Source organism: Narcine bancroftii, chromosome 6 (assembly GCF_036971445.1).
Source record: "Narcine bancroftii isolate sNarBan1 chromosome 6, sNarBan1.hap1, whole genome shotgun sequence".
Taxonomy (NCBI): Eukaryota; Metazoa; Chordata; class Chondrichthyes; order Torpediniformes; family Narcinidae; genus Narcine; species Narcine bancroftii.
This window is the reverse complement of record NC_091474.1, coordinates 10,245,971-10,268,450: the sequence shown is the minus strand read 5'-3', so window position 1 is coordinate 10,268,450 and position 22,480 is coordinate 10,245,971. Positions and strand designations below refer to the sequence as shown.

Here is a 22,480-nt window from a genome sequence, read left to right as displayed (position 1 = left end):
CCTTCCTAATCAATAGACCCCAAACAGTATGAATTGGCACCATCACCTCTTCCAGGTTGCTTATTAACACAGGAGCACCCCAAGGCTGAGTGCCTATTTCCCTGCTCTGATCTACTACCTCATTCTGCATAGACAAATTCAGCTCCAACACTATCTGCTGTAGGCCAAATAACTGGAAATGATTTGTAAGAATACTGAATAGAGATCAAGAACCTGGTGACAGATCAACAATCTTGCTTTCAATATCACCAAGACCAGGAGCTTAGGAAAGCAAGGCCAAGGAACCACACACCTGTCTTCATTGATGGGATGGTGGCGAGGCATCGAAGCTTCAAGTTATTGGAAGTCCATATTTCAGAAGAATTCTCCTGAAGCCAACACATTGAGTCAACTGTGAAGAAGGCACACCAACTCCTTTACTTTTGAAGGAGTCTGAGGAGATGACATGTTGCTGAATATTAAACTTCAACAGGTGCGGAAAGTATAATGGCTGGTTACATCACACCCTGGTTTGGTAATTCAAGTGCCCAGTAACCCAGAAGGTAGCAAACAGAGCCAGGACTATCTCAGTCTCCAACCTCCCATCCAATGAAAACATTGATATGAGGACCTGCCTCAAAAAGACAGCCGCCATCATAAAGGACCCGCCACCCTGGTCACATCCTTCACTTACTGCTACCATTGGGCAGAAGGTGCAGAAGCCTGAAGACCAGTACCTCTAGGTTCAAGAACAGTTCCTCTTCAATAGTTAGCAGACTCTTGGACCTCCCCCATTTCACACCAATCAGGGACTGTTCCGATACCACTAAAGGATTGTCTGCACTATTGCCAAGTCCCCTTATTTTGCACTAGGATAACTATATAAAAATTTTGGTATATATTGTATGCTATTGAAGTTGTTTTGTGCATGCCCTTTTTAAAAAAAAAAAATCCTGTTCAGTTGTACAATGTGTATGAAATAAACTCATTCTCATCAGCATAGGTGGACCTGTAAGGGAGGATGTGAGGAATCAATCAGTGGTTCTCAACCTTTTTTTTTCCACTCACATGCCACTTTAAGTAATTCCTATGCCATTGGTGCTCTGTGATTAGTAAGGGATTGCTTGAGGTGGTGTGTGAGTGGGAAGGGAAGGTTGAGAATCTCTGCTCCAGACCCAATTGTTACTGAAATATTTTGCTTGGGAAAAATTGTCATTGGCCCATTTCCTTTGGAGTTATGAAACCGTGCACATAACGAGTCAATGAGGTACGATTAAAACAGTGGTTTTCAAACTTTTACTTTCCACCCACGTACGACCTTAAGTAATCCCTTACTAATCACAGAGCACCTATTGCATAGGGATTACTTAAAGTGGTATGTGAGTGGAAAGAAAAAGGGTGAGAACCACTGCTTGCCTCTTGGCTGCCATTAATCATCTGAATCCAATGCCTGGGTGCTGCTTGAACAGAAAATCACTGAGAAATGGTAGGGATTTGCTATGGCCATTTGAAAAGAGTGTGTGGTAGGGAAATTTACCTTCTATTTGATGGAGAAATTAGTTCAGGCATGGAAACGTGGCTGGCTGACTGGCATATGAATATATATTGTTTAAATGAGCAGTCTAAGTAGAATATAGTCTCCTGGAAGTTATGTATAGATCAAACATTGTGCCCACTGACCCATTCAACATTCCGGCATTGTGGTGCGCTGTTAGACAGAATCACACATACACAAGGTAAAGACTGAACAACAGGCATTTTTTTTTGTAATTTTTTTTATTTTTCACACTGTGAACCATATCAATCAAAATACATACAAACATTGCCCTCTTAAATATACACACTGGCATTTTCTCCCCCTTTTTCCCCCCCTACCTTCCCTCCCCCCTCCAAACCCATTTAACGTTCAACATATACAATAAAACCATTAAACAATGTCATCACACAATGAAAATAAACAAGAAAATTGTGTGTTCTACTTTTGCACCCTGGATCAAATCATTTTATCAGTTTAGGGGGTGGCGGTCCGAGGCAAGCCCTCTCTGTTGTGTTCCATGGACGGTTCCCAAGACTAAACAACAGGCTTTAATCCACAAAAACCTCCACAGAGCCAGGTTGCCTGTGGCTGCAGCAACTCAGTGTGAGGCCTCAGGAGGCCAGCGCAGGCTTATATCCCGGAGGGTGATTGATACCTGACCAGGTGGGGCTTGATCCCTTCAGGCCGACTGATTGACAGCCGGCCAGGTGTCCTCCTGTCCCCTTCCACTCCTGCAGGTCCAGAGGTTGTCCCCTGCAGTCGGCCGGTGGGGTACCACCACAGGCATAAATAGTTTGTGACCAGTGAGACCCCATTCCCTAAGTCTTGCTAAGACAAAATCGTCACAAGATCCTGAAAACTTTAGAAAGAATTTCATCAGCCTCGAGTGAAGTCTGAAGGTATGCGATTAGATACGTCCAATGCCCATTTTAACCGTGAACCAAAGTCCTGCCACCAGCTTGTGGTTAAACTGGCATGGGGCAGGTTGCTGGGAATGAGTGTTCTGCCCCTCTTGATCAGGTCAGGTGTGCCTAACCGCAGGAAAAATACAAGGATTAGCAAGTGCACCGTCACATTTTGTTAGGGGTGGGATTTGAACAGGGAGTCATCCCATGAAGACCCCTCTCGCGCGCGATTTGCACATGTCCAATTTCTCGCTCGCGTCCAGCTCGGCGTGAACCAGCGGGGACTCCGGGGTGGGTGGGTGCACCGAGCATCCTCTGCTGCTCGCCCGTCGAACTGCAGTCCGAGGACGTGGCTTCATCGTGCGCTTCGATCAAGCGATTGCAACGCGCTGCAGAGGAAACCTTGCAATGTGCCCCCGAGCTGGGGCTGGAGCGTTTCCCCCTAAACGCGAGCATGAGTTTCAATGCAAGTGGAGCGGGCGGGTTCGGCAACTTGAACGACATCGCTGAACCACTTTCCAAGCCCCGCCCGAAGAGAGAAATGTGTTGGAGGTTTTCAAACTAATCAACGTGGAGAATTTCAACTCCCCCATTCGGATCTGGACCGAAACCGAATGGAAGGAATTCCACTTCCCCGCCACGGTGTCTTATTGGATTGCCATCGTTATTTATAAAAACTTATTTATATGCAAGTTTTAGTATTTCCAGTTGAAAAACTACATTGTCTTTCTCCTATTGCCCCCCCCCCAGGTCAGACAATGGATTTTGACACCGTTTGCGGTTGGGAGATTCTCGACCAGTTGAAATATCTGAATGATTCTTTTGATGAAAATTACACGATTTTTCTTGACCGCTGGTACGACAACGTTACCAACCTCAAAGTAGACTGGTCGACCACGACTAAAATTGCCACCATGGTGATCTATCTGTTCATTTGCATCGTGGGGCTGGTGGGCAACTGTCTGGTGATGTACGTGATTGTCAGGTAAGCCGAGGATTTGTCATGCGTTTATTTCAATGTGGTCTTTTTTGTTTGAATTAAAAAAAACCTTCCGGAAGACGGGAAGGTATTTGTATCGAGCCTCCGAGCGCCCTCCGAACCTGGCTCGAAATCCATAAACCTCTCCGATTGCGAAGTACGGAATTCGGGGAAGCAGCGGGTGCGTTTTCCGTTAACCCTTGGCTCAAGGATCCATTGAGGAGGCTTCCCATTTAACTCTTGGCTCAAGAATAAATTGAGGAGGATTTCCATTTCACAAGAGCGCTTGACTCCGCGGACATCATTGTCCAAATGGACGTGTCGAAGGCGATTTTATTCAATGTCTTTGCTCTTTCGGAATGTGGACATTGCAAGCGTGTCGACGTCTTTAACGCTGATTGATGGAGAAAGGGAGCGTAAAATTCCCTGATTCGAATTTTTAGAGTTATTCGAAGGTGCATTTTGAAGAAATAATGAGTTTTTCATTGTTTTAAGTCGTATCGTAAAGTGTGTGATCCATTCCGGTCGAGAATAGCTTCTAGTGCAATGTTTTCCATGCTGCCTTGACCTAATTTGTGGTATGAGATTAAATTCGTATCGAGCTTCAACATGGTAGTTTTGGACAGGGAGATCGATTCATTTCAAATTGCAACTAGTTCCATATCGTTTTGCTGTTAGTGTTGAGTGTAATTTACATCAAAAGTAGCCAGTGTTGAAATATTATGTTAAAGTTTAGAGATTGGCTAACATTTCCTGAGTAACAAATTGATAATGGTTTGTATTTGGACTTATTTTCTATCTTTGCACCCATCCCCCTGCCTAAGCAGTGGTGTGTCCTTACTGTTGTCGGACGACACACACCTATTTTGAAAGAGGTGCACGTTCCACTCCTTCTCTTTGATATTTTCTCCTGTATAATTCTTTTTTTTAAAAACAAAGATTAGTTTTGTCTTTGTTCGAAAGATTATAGTAGCATTTCTTTTAGTTCTTTAATAATTCATAATCTCATTGTACATCAAACAGACTACTTCTTCCCATGCACCTTGAAGAGTGAGTCCCTTTACATACCTAAAATGCCTTTTTAAACTCGTGGGACAACAATGGAGAGTCCATGAGGCAGAATCCTCTTTTGACTCATTCTCCAGGGATAACAACCCTGTTTTCTGAACATTCTATCCTGTCTTTATCCACTCTTCCATGCTTCATCTGTTTCTTGAAGCAAACAGGAGTAAGCTGTAATTTTGGGTAATTTTGCTACTTAAAGATTCCAATCTGTTTATGCTTGACGTTTACCTGTTATTTCCCAGGTGATAGATTTTAATTCGGGGAGTGCAGAATTTCTTTCTCACTTTAATCCACAGGAAACAAAGCACCATTTCCATTTAAACTGTAACTATTCCCCAACTCATTGATGAGTTGGCCTCTTTCCTCCATGGACATACCTTTCTCTATTAGCTTTCACCCTCTCAAACAGCCTTGTACCCCCGTCTTGTGGCATGTTCTCCTCTTTTCACAGTGCCCCTATTGACAGAAATAGACTCTGAAAGGGGGTGCAGTCAGCCTCCTCTTCTTTTTGACTTCCCTAACCCTTCACAGAAGCACGTCATTTTTAAAAAATATCATACAGTGTGGTTTCTTGAAGGTAGTACACATTTGCTTTCAGTGCATTGCCCCATGCACTGATGGATGCAATATATAAACAACTAATGTGGTAATCAAATCACCCATACAAAAATGTTCCTCCTCTATTAGTTAGCTGCCAAAGAAGCTTTACTGATCTGAAATCTACAACTTACTGCTGCTCTTACTGTGTATCTCCTATACCACCATTTTAAAAAAAAACTTGAATCATTTGAAATGGCCAAAATGAAAAAAATGTGGCTCCTTTAACAATATTCAAAAATGTCTTGAATGTAGATTGCATTTAATGTTGATCGTTGTTGCATAGTCAGGTATTTATAAATTAGACCGTGGTGAATGAGACAAAATGACAAGCTCTTTTTGTTTGTGTTAGGGAAACTATACTATCCATGACACCATATTTTTACAATACTCATATGGAATGTTTTGTATCCAGGTAAAGGAGCTGGTCAGATCTTCCGTTAACAACTTTGCACAATCCCACCGACTTTGTAATCTTGTCTTGGCAATACTCATAGTTATAACACTTAAACATCACTCAAAGTATTGCTAAAATGATTATCTGTTTGATGCGCCATATCACTGTCCACAGCACACAACAGGCTTTGCATTCAGATCAATAATCTTTCTAAACTGTGAATATGAAGATAGATTAGCCTTGGTAGGTCATTGCTCTTGATACTCACGCACTGGGAGGATGTATTTAGATTAAGCCTTTGAGATGAAGAATTATAAAGTTTGATAAAATGGGAAATATTTACCCGTCCGAATCAATTGTGGTTTATAAAAAGATTGTGTACCATTTATTATTATCATATTCAGTACTACAAAACTATGATGTACAGGAAAATAAGAATTGGGCATGCAGCTCTACTTACCATATGGTTATGACATTCAGTTAAGTATTTACCGTGATCTATTACTGAACACACTTTGACAAAAAAAACCTGTTTTTGACTTTTAAATTGACACTCTTGAAACAAGATGTCATAAACCTAAAGTAGCATTTTCTGCTTTAATGGGGTATTTTGATGTTTAGATAAATAGCTAAAACACCCATTTAGCTCTGCAATGCACCCAAACTGGACCAGGCCCATTCCATTGAAAGCCATCTTGGAAATGAGCAATCTTTTGATGTTTTATTATTTCCAGCCATTCAAGTAATTTATGAACAAACAAAAATAACAGTTGAGATTACCTGAGATTGTTACATTGTTATATATAAACTTCATACAGTTTCTTCCAGAAATCACCAGATGGACTTGCTAGTCCAAGTTTTTTTCTGTCTGCAAAGATGATCCTTAACATATTATTCAAAGCAAAATGTTTCCATGCTGAAAGTCAAGTTTATTGTCCTCTGATTGCCCAAGTACAACAGCATTCCCCGATGCAAAACACGCAGACGCACAACCAAAAATAATGCTGGAACTTCGTCAACCCATCCCCCATCTCTCCCCCCACCCCACTGTCATTGAAATCCTTTCAAACATTTTTGACTACAGAGCCACACCTTGTCCTTGGCTCTCTATCAAAGTTTCTCATTAATTAAGAAGTATTAATTAAAAAAAATTTACAAAATACTTTGACAACAAAATGATCACCCTTCAAAACACTTAAATACCTGAAAGCATTAAATCAGATGGACAAGACTTGAACAAAATGGAATACAGCATTATTATGTTTATTCCACTCCAGTTCTTTCTCTAAATTTAAAACTTGTTTCGTTTGCAATATTTTATTCGTTCTGGCCTCTGTTTCTCTAATATTGCTGTCTGACTTCTGATTATTTCCCACATTTTGTGAGTACCATTCAGTTTTCTTCGTCTTTTTCCCAATGTAGTGTACTCTATTTGGTTCTGATAATGTAATGTCCTCTACACTAGAGAAACGAAGTGCAAAGTGAGTGCTGCTTTGTAAGCCTCTTCAATTCTATTTACAAGAATAACCTGGAGCTGCCAATTTATGTCTCTGATCCACTCCAAAGCCATACTCTTTCGATTTGATTTTTTTTTATTTTACACTGCTCAAATGAAATTCAATAGAAACTCCAGGATCAATACATTCTCTTCCAACTTTTCCATTCCATGCTGACTGGGAATTACATTGGACAATAAAGGTTTTTCATCCTGGACACTTTTGGTTGTATTTTATAGATTTTGGGCAGCCATTAACAAAAATCACCTTAAAAATTTCCTATCACATAGTTTTCTTTTTAGACATAACCTATTTTTGTGATTACCTGTTATATTTTGTCTGCTTCAAGCGTACAAAACCATGAAGTGCAACATGTTATTGAAAATTCATTTTCTCCATTCACATTTGGACGTCTTCCCGGCTGATCTTGGTGCAGTCATTGGCAAATGTGGTGAAAGATATCACCAGGACATTGTGACCATGGAAAGGTGGCATCAGGGAATCTAGAATCCATCGGTGCCGGTCAATTATTGATAGACACTGATACAAGAGGCATCAGATGCTGAGTACAAATGAAAATCGGCTGCAAATAATTTTTCGATCAGTGAACTAACACAATGTGTCAGCATCATTATGTGATTAAACATGCTAAATTCAATATGTTAATTTGATGTTTCTCCAACTTCCTACATGATACAGCAAATCTGAAATTTTCTTTGTGTTCTTCCTGAAGTTGTCTATCATAACCCCATTTTTTTTTAAAGAAGCAAACTTTTTGGGGGGAAAAATATGTTGCCCAGTGTTGCGAGATATTCCGGCTTTGTTACTCACATTTCTAGCATCTGGCCTCCTAGTTCAGATTTCAGTCCCCTCCTCTTATTTACACCTCCTTCAACCAAAACGTTACTACTGCTTATCCCTGGTACCACAAACATCATTCACTTGCTCACAGACCTTCTAATCTCTGCCCCTTCCCTTTCTTTTGGAACATATTTTATCCTTGTTTTGACCAAAGGTTATTAATCTGAAACATTGTCTCTCTCTTACTGCACAGATACTGCTTGATCAGCTGAGTATTTCCAGCATTTCATTCATATCTTTCTTTCCCCACAGCCTAACCAACTCCATTCAAAAGAATGGTTTTTTTTAAATGAATTTTACGCAGAGTAAACAAAATTAATGCTAATAAATGTCAGCAAACTGAGACCAGTCGGAAAACTGATGGGAAACTACTTATTATCTTTAAACCTTTCGGTACCAAGAAATACACAAGTATCTCATTAGTGAAGGCATCAGGGATATGGGGAAAAGGCCAGAATTTGGAACTAATGCAGAGTAGCTTAGTGTAGATTTACGGAACAGACTCGATGGACCTAGTGGCCTGGTTCTGTTTCTTTGTCTTGTGATCTTGTGACTTAACCACATTCAAGTAGTTGTCCTGAAAAGTCAGCTCGTAGGCTCACAGATATTGACAGGATCCTGTCAGATCAGAAAATTCCAGGTCATTTACAATGCTCCAGCAATTTTTTTTTTGAGATGCTAATCACCTGTGTGTAGCCATTTATAATTTGGCTTTAATTATATTTTTATTTAATTACCTCTTGGTGTGAAGACCTTTTGCTTCACCGAAACATCATGGACAGGCATTGATTGATTTTAACCAGCAATATGGGGAATGATGCAGTCTTTGTGACCTACAATCTGGTTCAAACAATTTAAAGTTATCCATTATGGGTAATTTATGGTTATTTTTGTACAAGCATCTTCAATCTCTGTCAGCTTCATTTCACTTCTATATCATTTCATTCTTTCTGCTGTTCTAATGCCAGCTGTGAATGAACTTGGTACACAACTTTAGAACTGAAAGAGGTCTACAGTCAGATTAATAAAAAATGTTTAAATTAGAATCCAGCATTATCACACAGCACGAGTTAACTCAACAAATAAAATAAATCAAACGAAGGACAAAACTGTGGAAACCTTTTATTTAAAAATTAAGCAGAGTTTAATTTGTTAATCTGGAGATGCACAAGAGGCTCTGCAGAAGTTGGAAAATCCAATCAGCCAGAGGAGCTCAGCTGGCCAAGCAACATCAGTGGGAGAAAAAGAATTTTGGGGCTAAACCTTTCGCAAAGTCTCGATGAAAGGTTCCGACCTGATATGTCAACAGTTTCTTTGCTCCCACTGATGTTACTCATCCTGCTGAGTTCATCCAGCAGGTTGTGTTTGAATTCTAGATGGCATTGCCTTGGCTCAACTTTCTACAAATAAGATTGTTATTCAATCAGTGTGGCTTTTGATGGATGAATAAACTAAAGCAAATTAATTGCTTCAAGGCATGTTAGAACTGTATGAATGAATTTTTAATCATCTGTGAACCCAAAAATTCAGTCATACAACATTCTAAATGAGATTTACGCCACTGACGTGACATTCAGCTGCCTGTGCAGAGCTGGGTTGCTTGGAATCAGGGAAGTGGATTTGTGGCAATGGACCTTCAAAACTCCCTTCAGAGGTAAAACCAGAAAGTGCTGGAAACATACGGCGGAGATTCTAATTAAGGGCCATTAATCTGAAACATAAAATCTGTTTCTCCTTCCACAGAATGCTGCCTGACCTCTGTGAGGTTCAACCACTTTCTGTTTTTAATTTAAATTCTTAGCATAGAGTCCATAAACCAAGACACTGGCCCTTCAGCCCAACTCATCCATGCCGACCGATTTGTCCACCTAAGCCGGTCATGTTTGCCTGGTTTTGGCTCATGCCTAGGACCGGATTAATGTAGGAACAGAAGTAGCATACACTACAGGCCCCATGCTAAATGTTTGCTGACTTACTCTATTACTTTATATACTATGAATTATGAATAACTGACAGGGTGTTTAACTTAAACATTTTCATTTTCATATTTGTGCAGCGGCTATGAGATACCACACTCCCAAAGTCTGTGTTAATAACTCCGATGAAAGGTGATAATTGGCTAAAATTGCTAACGTAAAATTTTATATTTTAAATTTTAGCCAATTATCACCTTTCATTGAGGTTATTAACAGAGACTGTAGGAGTGTGATACAGGTACCCAATCTTTCATCTGGGATTCCAAAAATTGGCAACCTCCAAAAGCCGACACTTTTTTGGTAGATGGCACCAAACATGACCTGATGCGACCTTCACTCAACTCCTGTGTATCCTGTCGCATTCCGTGTCGCTAATTAGTGTTATCAATATTTTATGTCCCTACCTGCTGAACATGACCCTCGCTCAACTTGCATTGGAATATCCCATGTCATTCTGCTACTTTATGAGCGGCCCTGCTTATTGACGCCTGACCTGTTTTCAGTTGGCCCGCTGGCGGCTCAATGCAGGAGCAAAGGCCGTCAAAAGTACCTATAATCTCCCCCCCCCCCCCCATACAGCTGACACAGCTCTACCAGCCCAGAGTGGGGGAACCAAGAGGGGGCAGTGAGTGATGGGAAGGGGAGGAGAGATGGCAGTGCAACTCGGGTGGGCGGGGGGAAGAGACAGCAGCAAGGCTCGAGCGGGGAGGGAGAGAGATGGCAGCGCGATTGGGCGGGCAGGCTGAAAGGGACCAAAATCAAAATGATCCAGAAGATTCCAAACAACGGCAGGTCTCTGGTCCCGATGATCCCAAATAGAAGGTTAGGCACCTGTATCTCAGCCGCTGCACAATTTGTCAATTCCTAACTTGTGAAAGAAATGGAGGTTGAAGAAAAGTATTGGGCCACACTTCGAGAGTGAATACTTTTGAGACTTGAAATTGATATCTACTTGGTACATGTAAGTAATATTATCAGTGTTATATAATGGCTGTTTGGGTTTTTTTTGGGGGGGGTAATTGGTGGGAAAAAATTGTTATAACCTTTCATCAAGGGTGTAATCACTGAATATATAGTGATCTGAGAAAGCTAGCATCTCTTTGTTAAGAATAATTAAGACTATCAAACATCAAAACAGAGGACATGCAGGGTCAGTGTCAGAAACTCTCTCAGGGGTGGGGCACCGCCATCACACTTCTCCCCTCATTGCCCACATACCAATTGGCACTATTTAGGACCCCTTTATAATATATGCTACAAGACTCACACTACCTTAATCTGCCCCTACTCATACCCCTCTAAATATTTCCAGTCCAAGTTTTAATTGTTCCCAGCTCTGTCACTTCCTCTAGCAGCTCATTCCATATATCCAGCATCCTCCGTGTGGAAAATGTTAGCCATCAGGTCTCTTTTAAACAAAACTATGCCCCCCAGTCTTCAACTTCCCTACTCGAGAAAAGGGGCTAGTTATCCATGCTCCTCATAATTTTATATAGCCCTGATTTAACTTTGAACCGAATCCTAACCCTTCATTTCTCTCAGTTAAATTCCATCCACCATAACTTGCACATTTTCCCAATTGATCTGGATCCTGTTCTAATCTCTGCTAATCATCTTTACAGTCCACTATACAACCAATTTTGATGTTATCAGCTAACTTGCTATTTTGTAAACTAAATCGTCAATATAGATGACAAACAGTAGCTGATCCCCGTAGAACACCACTGGCAATAAGCCTCCAAACTGAAAAAGAACCCTCAGCTACTACCATCTATGGCCTTCCACCAAGCCAATTTTGCATTGAATTGGTCAATTCACCCTGGATTTAACCTTTTGCACTAGCTCAGAACTTATCCACTGTCATGCACTTCAAAATTGCCATTAACATCTGGTTTTTGTTTTAATTCTCCCTTCTAAACTCTTCATATTGTTAAAATAGGTTTACACAGATTGACCAGTAAGGCTGTGAATAAAAACATGCTTTATGTGCTTGGTTGTAATAAGCAGAGAGCCAATTTATGCTATGTGCTAATTATAGTTTCAGTAATGCACTTACCTCAGCTGACTGAAATTAAGTGGAAGGTGACATTCTTTCTCAGCTTCTTGCCAAAAACAAATTGAATTTAATTTGTAATTAAGCCTACAGATTTAATGATGGTCTACATTCCTACATCATGTAATTACAGCCTTGAACTTGTCTGAATGTAAGATGTAAGTATTTTTATTTTCTGCCACGTATCATAGAAGACTTCCCTGTTTTATTTATTGAGATGTTGAGAATACAAAACTTTGATAAAATATTACCAAGTAATTTTCCAATTTCACGACCAAGGCAAGGAATCTGCCTGCTATTTGTAGGCAATGCACACTTTAATTTCTGGTGTATCCTCTTGGTAGAGATTTCCTATTTACAGTCTTAAAATATTTCTCTTCAGGAGAACCTATGGATTAATTACATTTGCTCCAATGGTTGATATGCCCACACATGTCAGCATTGCTTGAGGATAAGTAATTTTATTGTTTGCTACATATAGTGACAGTGTAAGCTTATTCTTTTTTCAGAGCCATTTGTGATCTTCCTATAAAAATGAAGGAAACATAAAAATGCACAATTTAATAACAACATTAGAACTGCCTCCAACTTTATAGACAATAAAGTAGTCGTAAGTACAATATAAAAATAAGAAACATGATAAAGTTGAATACTTTTAAATCTTAGTTGACATCAAGGTAGCTTCTGTCCTTTATTCTTTTTAAAAAAAAATTACTGTTGCACTTTTTAAAAAAAATCAAAATAACCAATTCTATGTTTTGGCTCATTTTGTGCCCAAGTCATTAATTGATGTTTAAAATTAATTTCTTCTTGTTACCTGCTACTTAAAAATAGGCCAATATTTCTATGACTGTAGGCAAGCTTTTGTCCGATAGTCACTTTAATATATGCCTTCTGGAAAAAGAAGATTGAGAAATTAATTGTGGTTAAAAACTTTGCAGTGGAATGGTCCATATATATGTAACCTCCGAGGATGACCTTTAAAAGTAGTTCCAGGCAATGAAAAGGGTGGAAGGGAAGCCAAAACATCATGAGTATAATTAATGCAACAGTTAGGGTAATGGGAGAGACTATATACTGTTTGAGAATGAAAAAAACATGCCAGAAATCTGGCTTGAGAGGCAGAGCACTTCCTTTATAAATTTTGGAAGTATATTCATAATCTTGTCCCACAAAATCTTGTCACGATGCTTAAAAGACATTTAGACTTGTTCATAGATAGGAAAGGTTTAAGGCTTGAGGGCCAAATTCAGGAAAATGGACTAGCTCAGGAAGACCCCTTCGATGGCATGTTTGAATTGTCCTGAAGGACCTGTTCTGCTCTACCGCCCTATGACTAAACATTCAGTATGAGATTAAATATTTTACCAAAAGCCTTTGTTAACTGTAAGGATATACATAATCTTGGTTCAGCATGAAACAAGTTTTGAAACCTCTATCTTCCACTACCACTACTTCCACTCTCCAATTTATGGTGAATACAATTAATATACCAAAAAAGATGAGGAGTTATAATTGGAACTATTGATTTAATGGCAGCCATGAATTTCTTTGGCCAGATTGTACACTTATATTATTTGATGGCGAATGACAACTTGTATTTGTAAGGTCATGAATATTCATTTACAGAAAAATCAGTGGGGACATTGACTTTGCAAAGAAGCTGGATGTCAAAGTATGTCTATGGATATTGGGTTCATACAGTTAATGACAAACCAAAAGATGAATCTAAAGGCAGACTGTTACTTGGAAGGGGAAAGATTACAGATGAGCAAAATACAGTGTGATCTGGATCTTCTTGTGTATAAATCATAAAAAGTTGTGTCAGATGCAGCAAGTAATGAAGACCTATTCGCACACGCTGAATCTCTGGAACTCTCTCATAGTGTTATGAAGGCTAGATTATTTATGGGTATTTAAAGACAGAGTCAATAATTTTTTTCTTTTGAAAGATCAGGGATTTAGGGTTCTGAGGAAATGGCACAGAAAAGATTAAATCTGGGACTGAGCAATGGACGGGAGGGGGGAGGTAGGGAGGGTGGGATGGGAGGAGGGGGGGGGGGAGAAAATGGCACTGTATATGTGTGAAAAGGAAAAAGTGTGTATCATGGTTAATGTGATTTATGGTGTGAAAAATAAAAAATTAAAAAAAGAAAAGAAAAAAAAAACCTGGGACTGAGCAACAATGATCACATTAAAAGATGGGTTATACTTGGGGAGGGGGGGTGGGTGTGGAGAGAGGGAAAGGGTGTAGCCAATTCTTGCTACTACTTCCTTATGCTACATCCTTGTATTATGATGTTCTTTACCTTTTTTTTTAAACCCTGTATCAATAAGATAGAATCTTCTGGGGATAGAATAGTGGGCAGATGTTACCTGAATAAGGAATTGGTTACAATTTTGGATACAAGGTGACTCTTGATGGCAGCAAGCACTTGAAGAAATTAGAACCATTACTCCTGACTGACCTCATTATTTACCAAAGTGGCTGTCTATATTATTAAGCTGCATGCAAGTTTAAAAATGATAAATGTGGCAATTGTGAAACTCATTGAGAAAAATAATACACAGGCAGATTAAGTCGATAATGGTCCCAGAGAAGCAGATATCTCTTAATTCAAGCTAGACAGCAGTCTCTTGAATATTAAGAATCCACCGTTATTGGAATGGAAATGAGAAGAATTCTTTTAATGGAATCCTTTTGATCTGGAATGCAACGCATGTAATATGATCTATGATCGTTTCAAAGTTGATCAAATGCACAGATGAAAATTAGACATTTGTGCAATCTTCTGCAGGCATGGACTCGAGGTTTTCAGTACCATATTGAGTGCTTCACTTTGAGCAGCCATGAACCAGAGATAATCAATTGGTGATGCTTGTTTTTCCAAAGAAAAACATTTTTCTCTATCCAATGGTAATTTCTTCACAACGTTGACTCGTACCCACTTCCATTGGAACCATATCAATGAACCTTTGTGAGTATATGAAGGGTTCACAAAGAAGTTATAGATTTTAAAATTAAATGTAAATAAATTCCTACTCCTATTCTTGTTAAGAAGCTCGGGTACAGCCTATCAATGCAAACACACCACCTGGCATGACAATGTAATACAGGGTATTGCATTTGATTTCATTATTTTTGCAGCACATCAAAAAAATTCTCTGAAGTTTTCCTTTTGCTGTACTCCTAGAATATGAAGAATGCTAAATTATTTTTTTCTATGTATAAACAGGTATTGATTGTACATTACAGCATTATGTGCAAACTGAATTAATTTACTATTTAAATCACTCACTTAGTTTTTATTCCAGATTAGCCTTTCCATGAATGAATGACAGTTAATTGTCATGGACATAATCACAATGTACAAATATACTGAAATTTTGCTTATAGCAGCTACACAGGTACATAAAATGCACAAATAAACATGCATATTCATTAAATGACTAGATGAGAGAGAATAAAGGTAATAAATATAAAAGAGATAAATATTCGCAGTTGCAATTTGTGCAAAAAAAAGTGATGTTACAATTGTTTCATTACAAAGAATTTTATGGGAAAACAATAATCAACCTCAGCAAACTAATTAGTGGTGGCATAATTCTCATTTTGGAACATAATTTGGAGAGTTTCACTTGCATCTTCAACACCTTGCACAATTATGTAGCAACCCTATGTTTCATGGTATCCAGTATTTTCCATATGTTAAGCATTTACCAACTAAAAACATGTAGTTCAACCGTTATTCAAATTTTAATGGCTACGCTTTAACATAATCCAAGAAGTTTGCAGTCCTGTTGATGTAATGTTTTGGGTAATAAGAGTTGAAATAACACGTCATTTCATGTGGTGCAGGGGGTAGCCTTTTATACCAGGGTGAGCTGTTTTATATTTAGGGTTCCACAAAATTGGTGTCATTTAGTGATTCGCTTGCAATCAATCAATGTCAAAAATGCTGAATCTACAAATGTTAATTTCACCCAACCAGAATTCTATTTACATCCTAGAACCTCCTATTTTATCCATATTACCTTTCTCGCATTTACAAATATCCACGCTTATCAATCAAAGAATGAAAAAGAAAGAAGTCTTGTGGCATGTGCTGGAATGGAGAACGATTGTAAATTATAGCAACTAAAATGAAAATATTTTAGACATGAATAAATTAAAAAGAAAAGGAATGAGATTGTTCCACTTGAAGAGTGGGCACTAGCACTGATGTAGCTTCTTTCTGTATTGTAATACCGTTGATTTTTAAATTGGTGATACAAGATTGTTTTCAAGAGTAATGTTTTTCAATAATTTTATATGCAAACAGATGCTATCATTCTTTTTTTTGCCAATGAGTGATTTCTCTACAATTATTATGATGTATATTGGAAAACATTCAACTAAATTTAGAAAGTTGAGCAAGGGACCATCTTTTCAATAAAATACAGTACAGGTACCAGAAGGATTACTCCAATAACAGTCATTTCACAGCAAAGAGAAAACTATTAGGTGGTAATTTTCATAATGAGGTGGAAATTTATGATTTCTGCAATGTGTCATCAATGTCCTCTGCTCAATTAATGCCCTAGTGATGAGATGAATGTGTGTTTGGATTATGTATTTGTGAAAGCAAAGTTTCAATACCTTGATAAATGTATTGTACAAATTTGATCCTGCATTCAATTATGTTGTGAATTCTAAATAAAACTCCAATGTTCACGAGTGTTCATTTCTTCCAGGTATACCAAGATGAAGACAGCAACGAACATATACATTTTCAATCTTGCACTTGCAGATGGATTAGAGTTAATCACATTACCTTTCCAGGCAACTGATGCATTCCTTGGATTCTGGCCTTTTGGAAATATTCTCTGTAAATTAGCAATATCAATTGACTATTACAACATGTTCACCAGCATCCTAACTCTAACCGTGATGAGTGTAGATCGGTACATAGCTGTCTGTCACCCTGTTAAAGCATTAGATATGCGAACTCCTTTCAATGCAAAGGTTGTCAATGTGTGCATCTGGGTACTTGCTTCTGTAATTGGAATACCAGCAATGATCATGGGATCAGCAGACATGGAAAATGATGGTAAGTCGCAGCACTATCTATACATTAAAATACGTGCAATAGATTTTTTAAAGTCTTAATAGTCGTCACTGATAATGTACACAGTGGATGTTGCTACTGGCTCACAGCTCCAAAGACCTGGATTCATCTCTGACCTTCACAGTTGCTCGTACTCACTGTGATTGTGTAGTTTCTGACTTGGTGCTTTGGATTCCTCTCTCATTCCAAAGACCTGTGAGTCAACAGGTTAATTGGCCCTGTAAATTTCCCATAGCATAGGAGACTGGTAGAATTGATGGGAATGTTTGGAGAATTATAGAAACAAATTATGAGGATTGTTCTGTACAATGGCATAGTTCTTTAAATTTAGACATACAGAGCACGGTAACGGACCATTTCGGCCCATGCCGCCCAATCACACCCAAATGACCTGCAACCTTCAGTATAGGGTGAAGGGTGGGAGGAAACCAGAGCCTCCATGGAAAGCCCCCGCAGGCACAAGGTGGGCATGTAAACTCTTCACAGACAGTATGGGATTTGAACTCTGGTCTCGATCGCTGGCGCTGTAACAGTGTTGCCTTAACTGCTGCGTTAACCATGGGCCAATAACCCTGTTTCATAAATATGAATATGCTGAATCACTTTACAAACCTTTCATCTCTTTGTCAGCGCTTGACACTATTGGCCTGTAAGTTTTACTGTCTGTTTGTTCTATGGGCCATTACAGCACAGAAAAAAACAGGCCAGTTCAGCTCTTCTAGTCCATGCCGAACACCTTCTCCCACCTAGTCCCATTGACCCACATTCCAGCCATAACTTTGTTGTGGTTAGTCTTAATCCATAATAGTATAGCCCGCAGTAAAAAACAATTGGAGAATGGAGATATTACATAGTTTCAGACTTGGAAGCCCTCCAGAGGTTGAACATAAAGCAGATTGGTGGATGAATTTAATATTGTCATATTTGTGTATTTTTTAATGAAGGATGCTTAACACACAGGGGACATGCTTGGTTTGCCTTTGTATTTCTGGCATCTTATCTACGTTGGCATTGCAAATCTCAGTAGTGAGTAGGAACAAGTACATTGCTATAAATCTTAGCCAAGAGTGATTCTGTTTACCTGCAGGTAAACATGTGCCTTTTCAACAATGCCATTCCAATAGTATTTGGAAGCTCGAACCTTGGCCAGTTTTGGTTTTCCTAATTTGATTGAGCTTGTGAGGATCTGGCAGTGCAATATTGGGAGTGTACAGGAGAAGTGGGGCAGATTCACTCAGGATATTCAAAACCATTGTAGGTCATTTGGGTGTAATTGGGGCAGCAAAGACTCATGGTACGGAAGTGCCCATTACTGTGCTGTGTCTAATTTTTAATTTTTTTAAAATTTAATTTAATATATTCAGAAGAGATTTGAAAAGATGGGAAAGAAAAAAATAAATTCAGGGTTATGGGATTAAGTTGAAAATGTATATGAATTTGCGTTGCACAGAAATAGCTTTGACTGAATGGGCTAAATGTCATCCTTCCATTTCATAGCATTTCTTTGATTCCTGAATGCTAGGATCCCTACTATCACCCTGGCCAAGGTCAGCTAGCTGAGGGCAAACTTGTAAATTGAGATCTAGAGCCTCCTAGTCAAGGTAAATTGATTGATGCCTGAACAAATTTGCCCAGTGGCTGGCAATTACAACATGATGCTTAAAAAAGCAATTTCTACCACAGGTACAAGAAATTGGATAAATTAGATAATTACATAATCAGTATGTCTATAAAATGAGAACTGAATAAAATCTGCATTTCCTGGCCCAATTAACTCCTTTTCAATTACTCTTGATTATGTTTGGACTTAGCTCTTCATATGTAATCTTAGAATAGATGAAATAATAATTCAAAAGTGTTCAAGGTTATTGCGACAAACATGACAATGTTCAAATGTTAACACATTTCAACTTATTTCTCTCCTTTCAGAAATTGAATGTCTTTTGGTTCATCCTCAGCCCCACAGTTTCTGGAAGCCTATAGTCGAGATTGCAGTGTTTCTTTTCTCCTTCGTCATCCCAGTTGTTGTCATATCCATTTGCTACACATTAATGCTCAGGCGGTTGAGAAGAGTACGTGTGCTCTCTGGATCAAAGGAGAAGGACAGGAATCTACGCAGAATCACAAGGATGGTCCTGGTGGTTGTTGCCGTCTTCATCATCTGTTGGACTCCCGTCCACGTTCTCGTGTTGGTGCAGGCTGTTTGTAATCGTGAAATTTTAACTATAATGCCAAGCTGGCATTTTTGTGTTGCCCTTGGATATGCCAATAGCAGTCTCAATCCTGTTCTTTATGCCTTTCTGGATGAAAATTTCAAAAGGTGCTTTAAAGAATTTTGCTTTCCCTCTGTTCTTAAAGGCGAGTTTAAGACATCAAATGGAATGAGAAGCATCACAAAAGGCATTGCACTCTCATGTAAGAATACAGATGGCAATGAAAATGTTGCATGACTAGAAATGGTGGTACCTGCAGCTTCTAGCCATCAGGAGACCAGAATTAACTCCAATGCAGAGATGACTCAAACTGTCGGCCTGTGAAATATAACTCTTCTGTTTGCAATTTCAGGAATATAAAAGCCACGATTCTAACTAATTAAAAAAAAATCAAGAATTGGTTATTAAAACAAAACACCTAATGAAAAATCGTCATTAATTTGTGTTTCTGACACTGGGAAATTAAACTAATTGATACAAAAAAAAAATTGGGACGTTATTGGTACTTACAAGTTTTCTGATGTCTTGACTATTCCCTGTTGGCTTTGAGCAGCTCTTTCGGCTAAAAATACTCAATTTAATTATCAGGTATGTTAATTATATATGATTGAATTTATTGCATGTCAGAGAAATATGCTATTCTGTTCATCATATGAGAGCTTTTATATGCAAAGCATTTTTATTACGGTTAGAGATGATTTAACTGTGAACACAATAGGCTGCCAAACTATTTAATATTTTGGAACATTGTGACCCAGGTCAAATATCCAGCAGTAAGAGAAGAAAAAAAAATAGATATGCATGTCAAATTATTTATATGGAAAATATAAGCTATTTATTTGATTGTTACAAAACTTAACAAAGGGCATGATCTACTTAAATATTCCAATTGTGGTAGAAGTTTGTGCTTTAATTATATTTGTGATGGTTTACTACAAAAGATAGAACTTTAATCCTTGCAGCATGAACTCCCACATAAGGTAATTATCCAATATTAATTTTCACCAGTTTCCAATTTAATAGATTCATAAACCGGAACAGATGATTTGTGAGAATAAAAAAAATGTTACTGTGTTGTGAGTGCACCCTGTGTAAACAATTCCATGTCAAATTCATCTCTTTGCTATTTCATATGAAGCACTTCCCATACATAATTGGTCCATTTTTTGCCTTAAAAGCAAATGAAATAATTTGTAGCTGAGCATGTTTAAATATTTGTACTCTAATTCACACACAATTTCCGTAGCCTTGATTATGCATCACCTGCATTATGTGTAGTTGTTAATAATTTCTGCAGTAATATTAAAGATGAAATGGCTTTTTTAGGGCTATTATGAATCTTGTATAAATGTTTATAATCATTTCAGTTGTTGTGTTGAAATATTTTCAAAGTGGTTTGTACAATGTTTGGCACTAAAGTGTAGTAACTATATGTAAAATATCTAATGTTAATTCTGTAACCTTTGGTCCAGTTATATATAATGCTATTGTGCCGTTATCTGTTTGTTCAATGTCCAGAAATGTTTTCTCTAACTGTATCAAAATCTTCAAATTGAGGACCAGGTTTGTCATCTGTTATCCCTGAATATTATAAAATGTGTGCTGCTATTGAAATTAATACAGTTTCATCTTGATGCAATGTATAATGTGGAACTAGTGTTTGTCTATTGCAACAATAAATACCAGTTATAAATATCATGCAAAATTAACCCATTATTTGTCACATTTAAGGCCTTCTGTGAACATCAGGGATATTGATTAATTGAGTGCTCTGGAGGGTCATTGGTGCACATCCAGTAATTGCTTTTTGATTTAGAGGAGCTGCAGACAATCCAGAAGGATCAGAAAAATCCAGTTCAGTGAAGAAACAAAAAGGTAAGGTGTCGCCATTTCTCCTGCGACGGGTGCTACAAAAAATCTCTTGTTCCTACAAAATTGTCCCACTAATTGAAGTCAATGGTAAAGTATAAAATGGGTTGGTAATATAAAGATGACAATTTTGCACTAGATGGATTGGGTATCGGATTCTGTACATTTGAGGTAATACTAACTTCACAACAGCACACCATTGTAACATTTATTGTTTTCGTTTTTTTTAAAAAAGCCAGTAGCCTTGAAATCTGCAAAGCTATTTTGCCACCAAACATTTTGAAGAAATCTTGATTGCTGCTGGTTTGAGTGAAATCAAACAAGTTCGCAGTAGTTTCCAACGCTCACCCTCCTCATTGGATTGCAAACCTCAATTATTTCAAGCAATCTTAACACTAAATGTACCTCATCTTGGCACTTGAAATATAATTTCTGACATATTGTGAATGAACACCTTATTAAATATTGTAACAGCCAACAAAAATTGCCACCTGAAATTATTTAATTTGCCTTTATAGTTAAATCCTTGCATAACACCAAAACACTAGCACCCCAAATAAATTGCTCTCTAAGGAAGGGGTTATTGTTTGAAGTCTGAGATCCTGCAAGTGCGATAGTTAAAGATATACCCTGGTACTGGAAGAAGCAAGATTCCCTTCTCACAATACTGTCAGTGTTCGGAGGGGGTATTCTTCAGTTGCTGGAACACAATGGAATGAATAGCACTTCCTAATCTCTGTAGATGGAGACCAATGGATGTTAAACTACCCTTGGTGGATGTTCCTGGAATGATATCAAGTAGTTGAGAATTATTCTGCACTTGATATTGTATTGTGGATCGTAAGTTCTCCAGTTTGGAGAGGATTTCCAAATGCGCATCTAAAACATTCCCTTTCAGAAGTTTTTAAGGCCGCATTGCGTTTAGTGGAAGTCTCCAGAGTAGAATAATCTTCTTGTTCAGTGGTAAAAATAATCTGGACCAGACAACATAATATCACAATACAACTCTCTTTTCCCTAATGGTCCTATTATCAAGCATGAGAAGCCAGAAGCTACCATACTCTTCAGCTTCAGTCAGCTAGCTTCTCAACATTATAGTTCGACTATATTCATATGTTCCAAACTTACCAATATCTTCCAAATGTGTATGCAATTTACAGCTGTTTCAAGTAGTAGAGTTGAAGTGGGAAATTGGGAGATCTAGAAGGAACAGATTCCTTTTGTCAGCCTTTTGAGGTTTCTGTGATGCAAGTCTGAGATGAACAGCTTACATTGAGTCCATTATGTTTTATGATGGAATAAAAGCATTGCCATGAATTTAATGTGATTATAGGGGTATTCTTGTGCATTGATTTACAGACTGTTATCACAACTTCACCCACCATCTTGCATCCAGAATTTTCATGATGCCTTTTTCGGACAGCAGATCAATGGTGGGTGGACAT

The 22,480-nt window shown here is 38.3% G+C and overlaps 1 protein-coding gene across 1 annotated transcript; it reads left to right on the top strand.

The window, feature by feature from the left end:
• Positions 1–3,179: 3,179 nt before the first annotated feature.
• Positions 3,180–20,027, top strand: oprl1 (opiate receptor-like 1). Its single transcript, XM_069888158.1, has 3 exons — positions 3,180–3,406; positions 16,580–16,935; positions 18,883–20,027. Exons 1-3 carry the CDS (start codon positions 3,180–3,182, stop codon positions 19,401–19,403), a joined length of 1,104 nt encoding a protein of 367 aa, XP_069744259.1. The 3' UTR covers positions 19,404–20,027.
• The last annotated feature ends 2,453 nt before the right edge of the window (positions 20,028–22,480 follow it).

Bases quoted from the DNA above. Each gene is read 5' to 3' on its own strand.
- oprl1 (XM_069888158.1), top strand. From the start codon at position 3,180: ATGGATTTTGACACCGTTTGCGGTTGGGAGATTCTCGACCAGTTGAAA. The intron at 3,407-16,579 runs GTAAGCCGAGGA...CATTTCTTCCAG, and splicing joins GTGATGTACGTGATTGTCAG to GTATACCAAGATGAAGACAG. The intron at 16,936-18,882 runs GTAAGTCGCAGC...CTCTCCTTTCAG, and splicing joins AGCAGACATGGAAAATGATG to AAATTGAATGTCTTTTGGTT.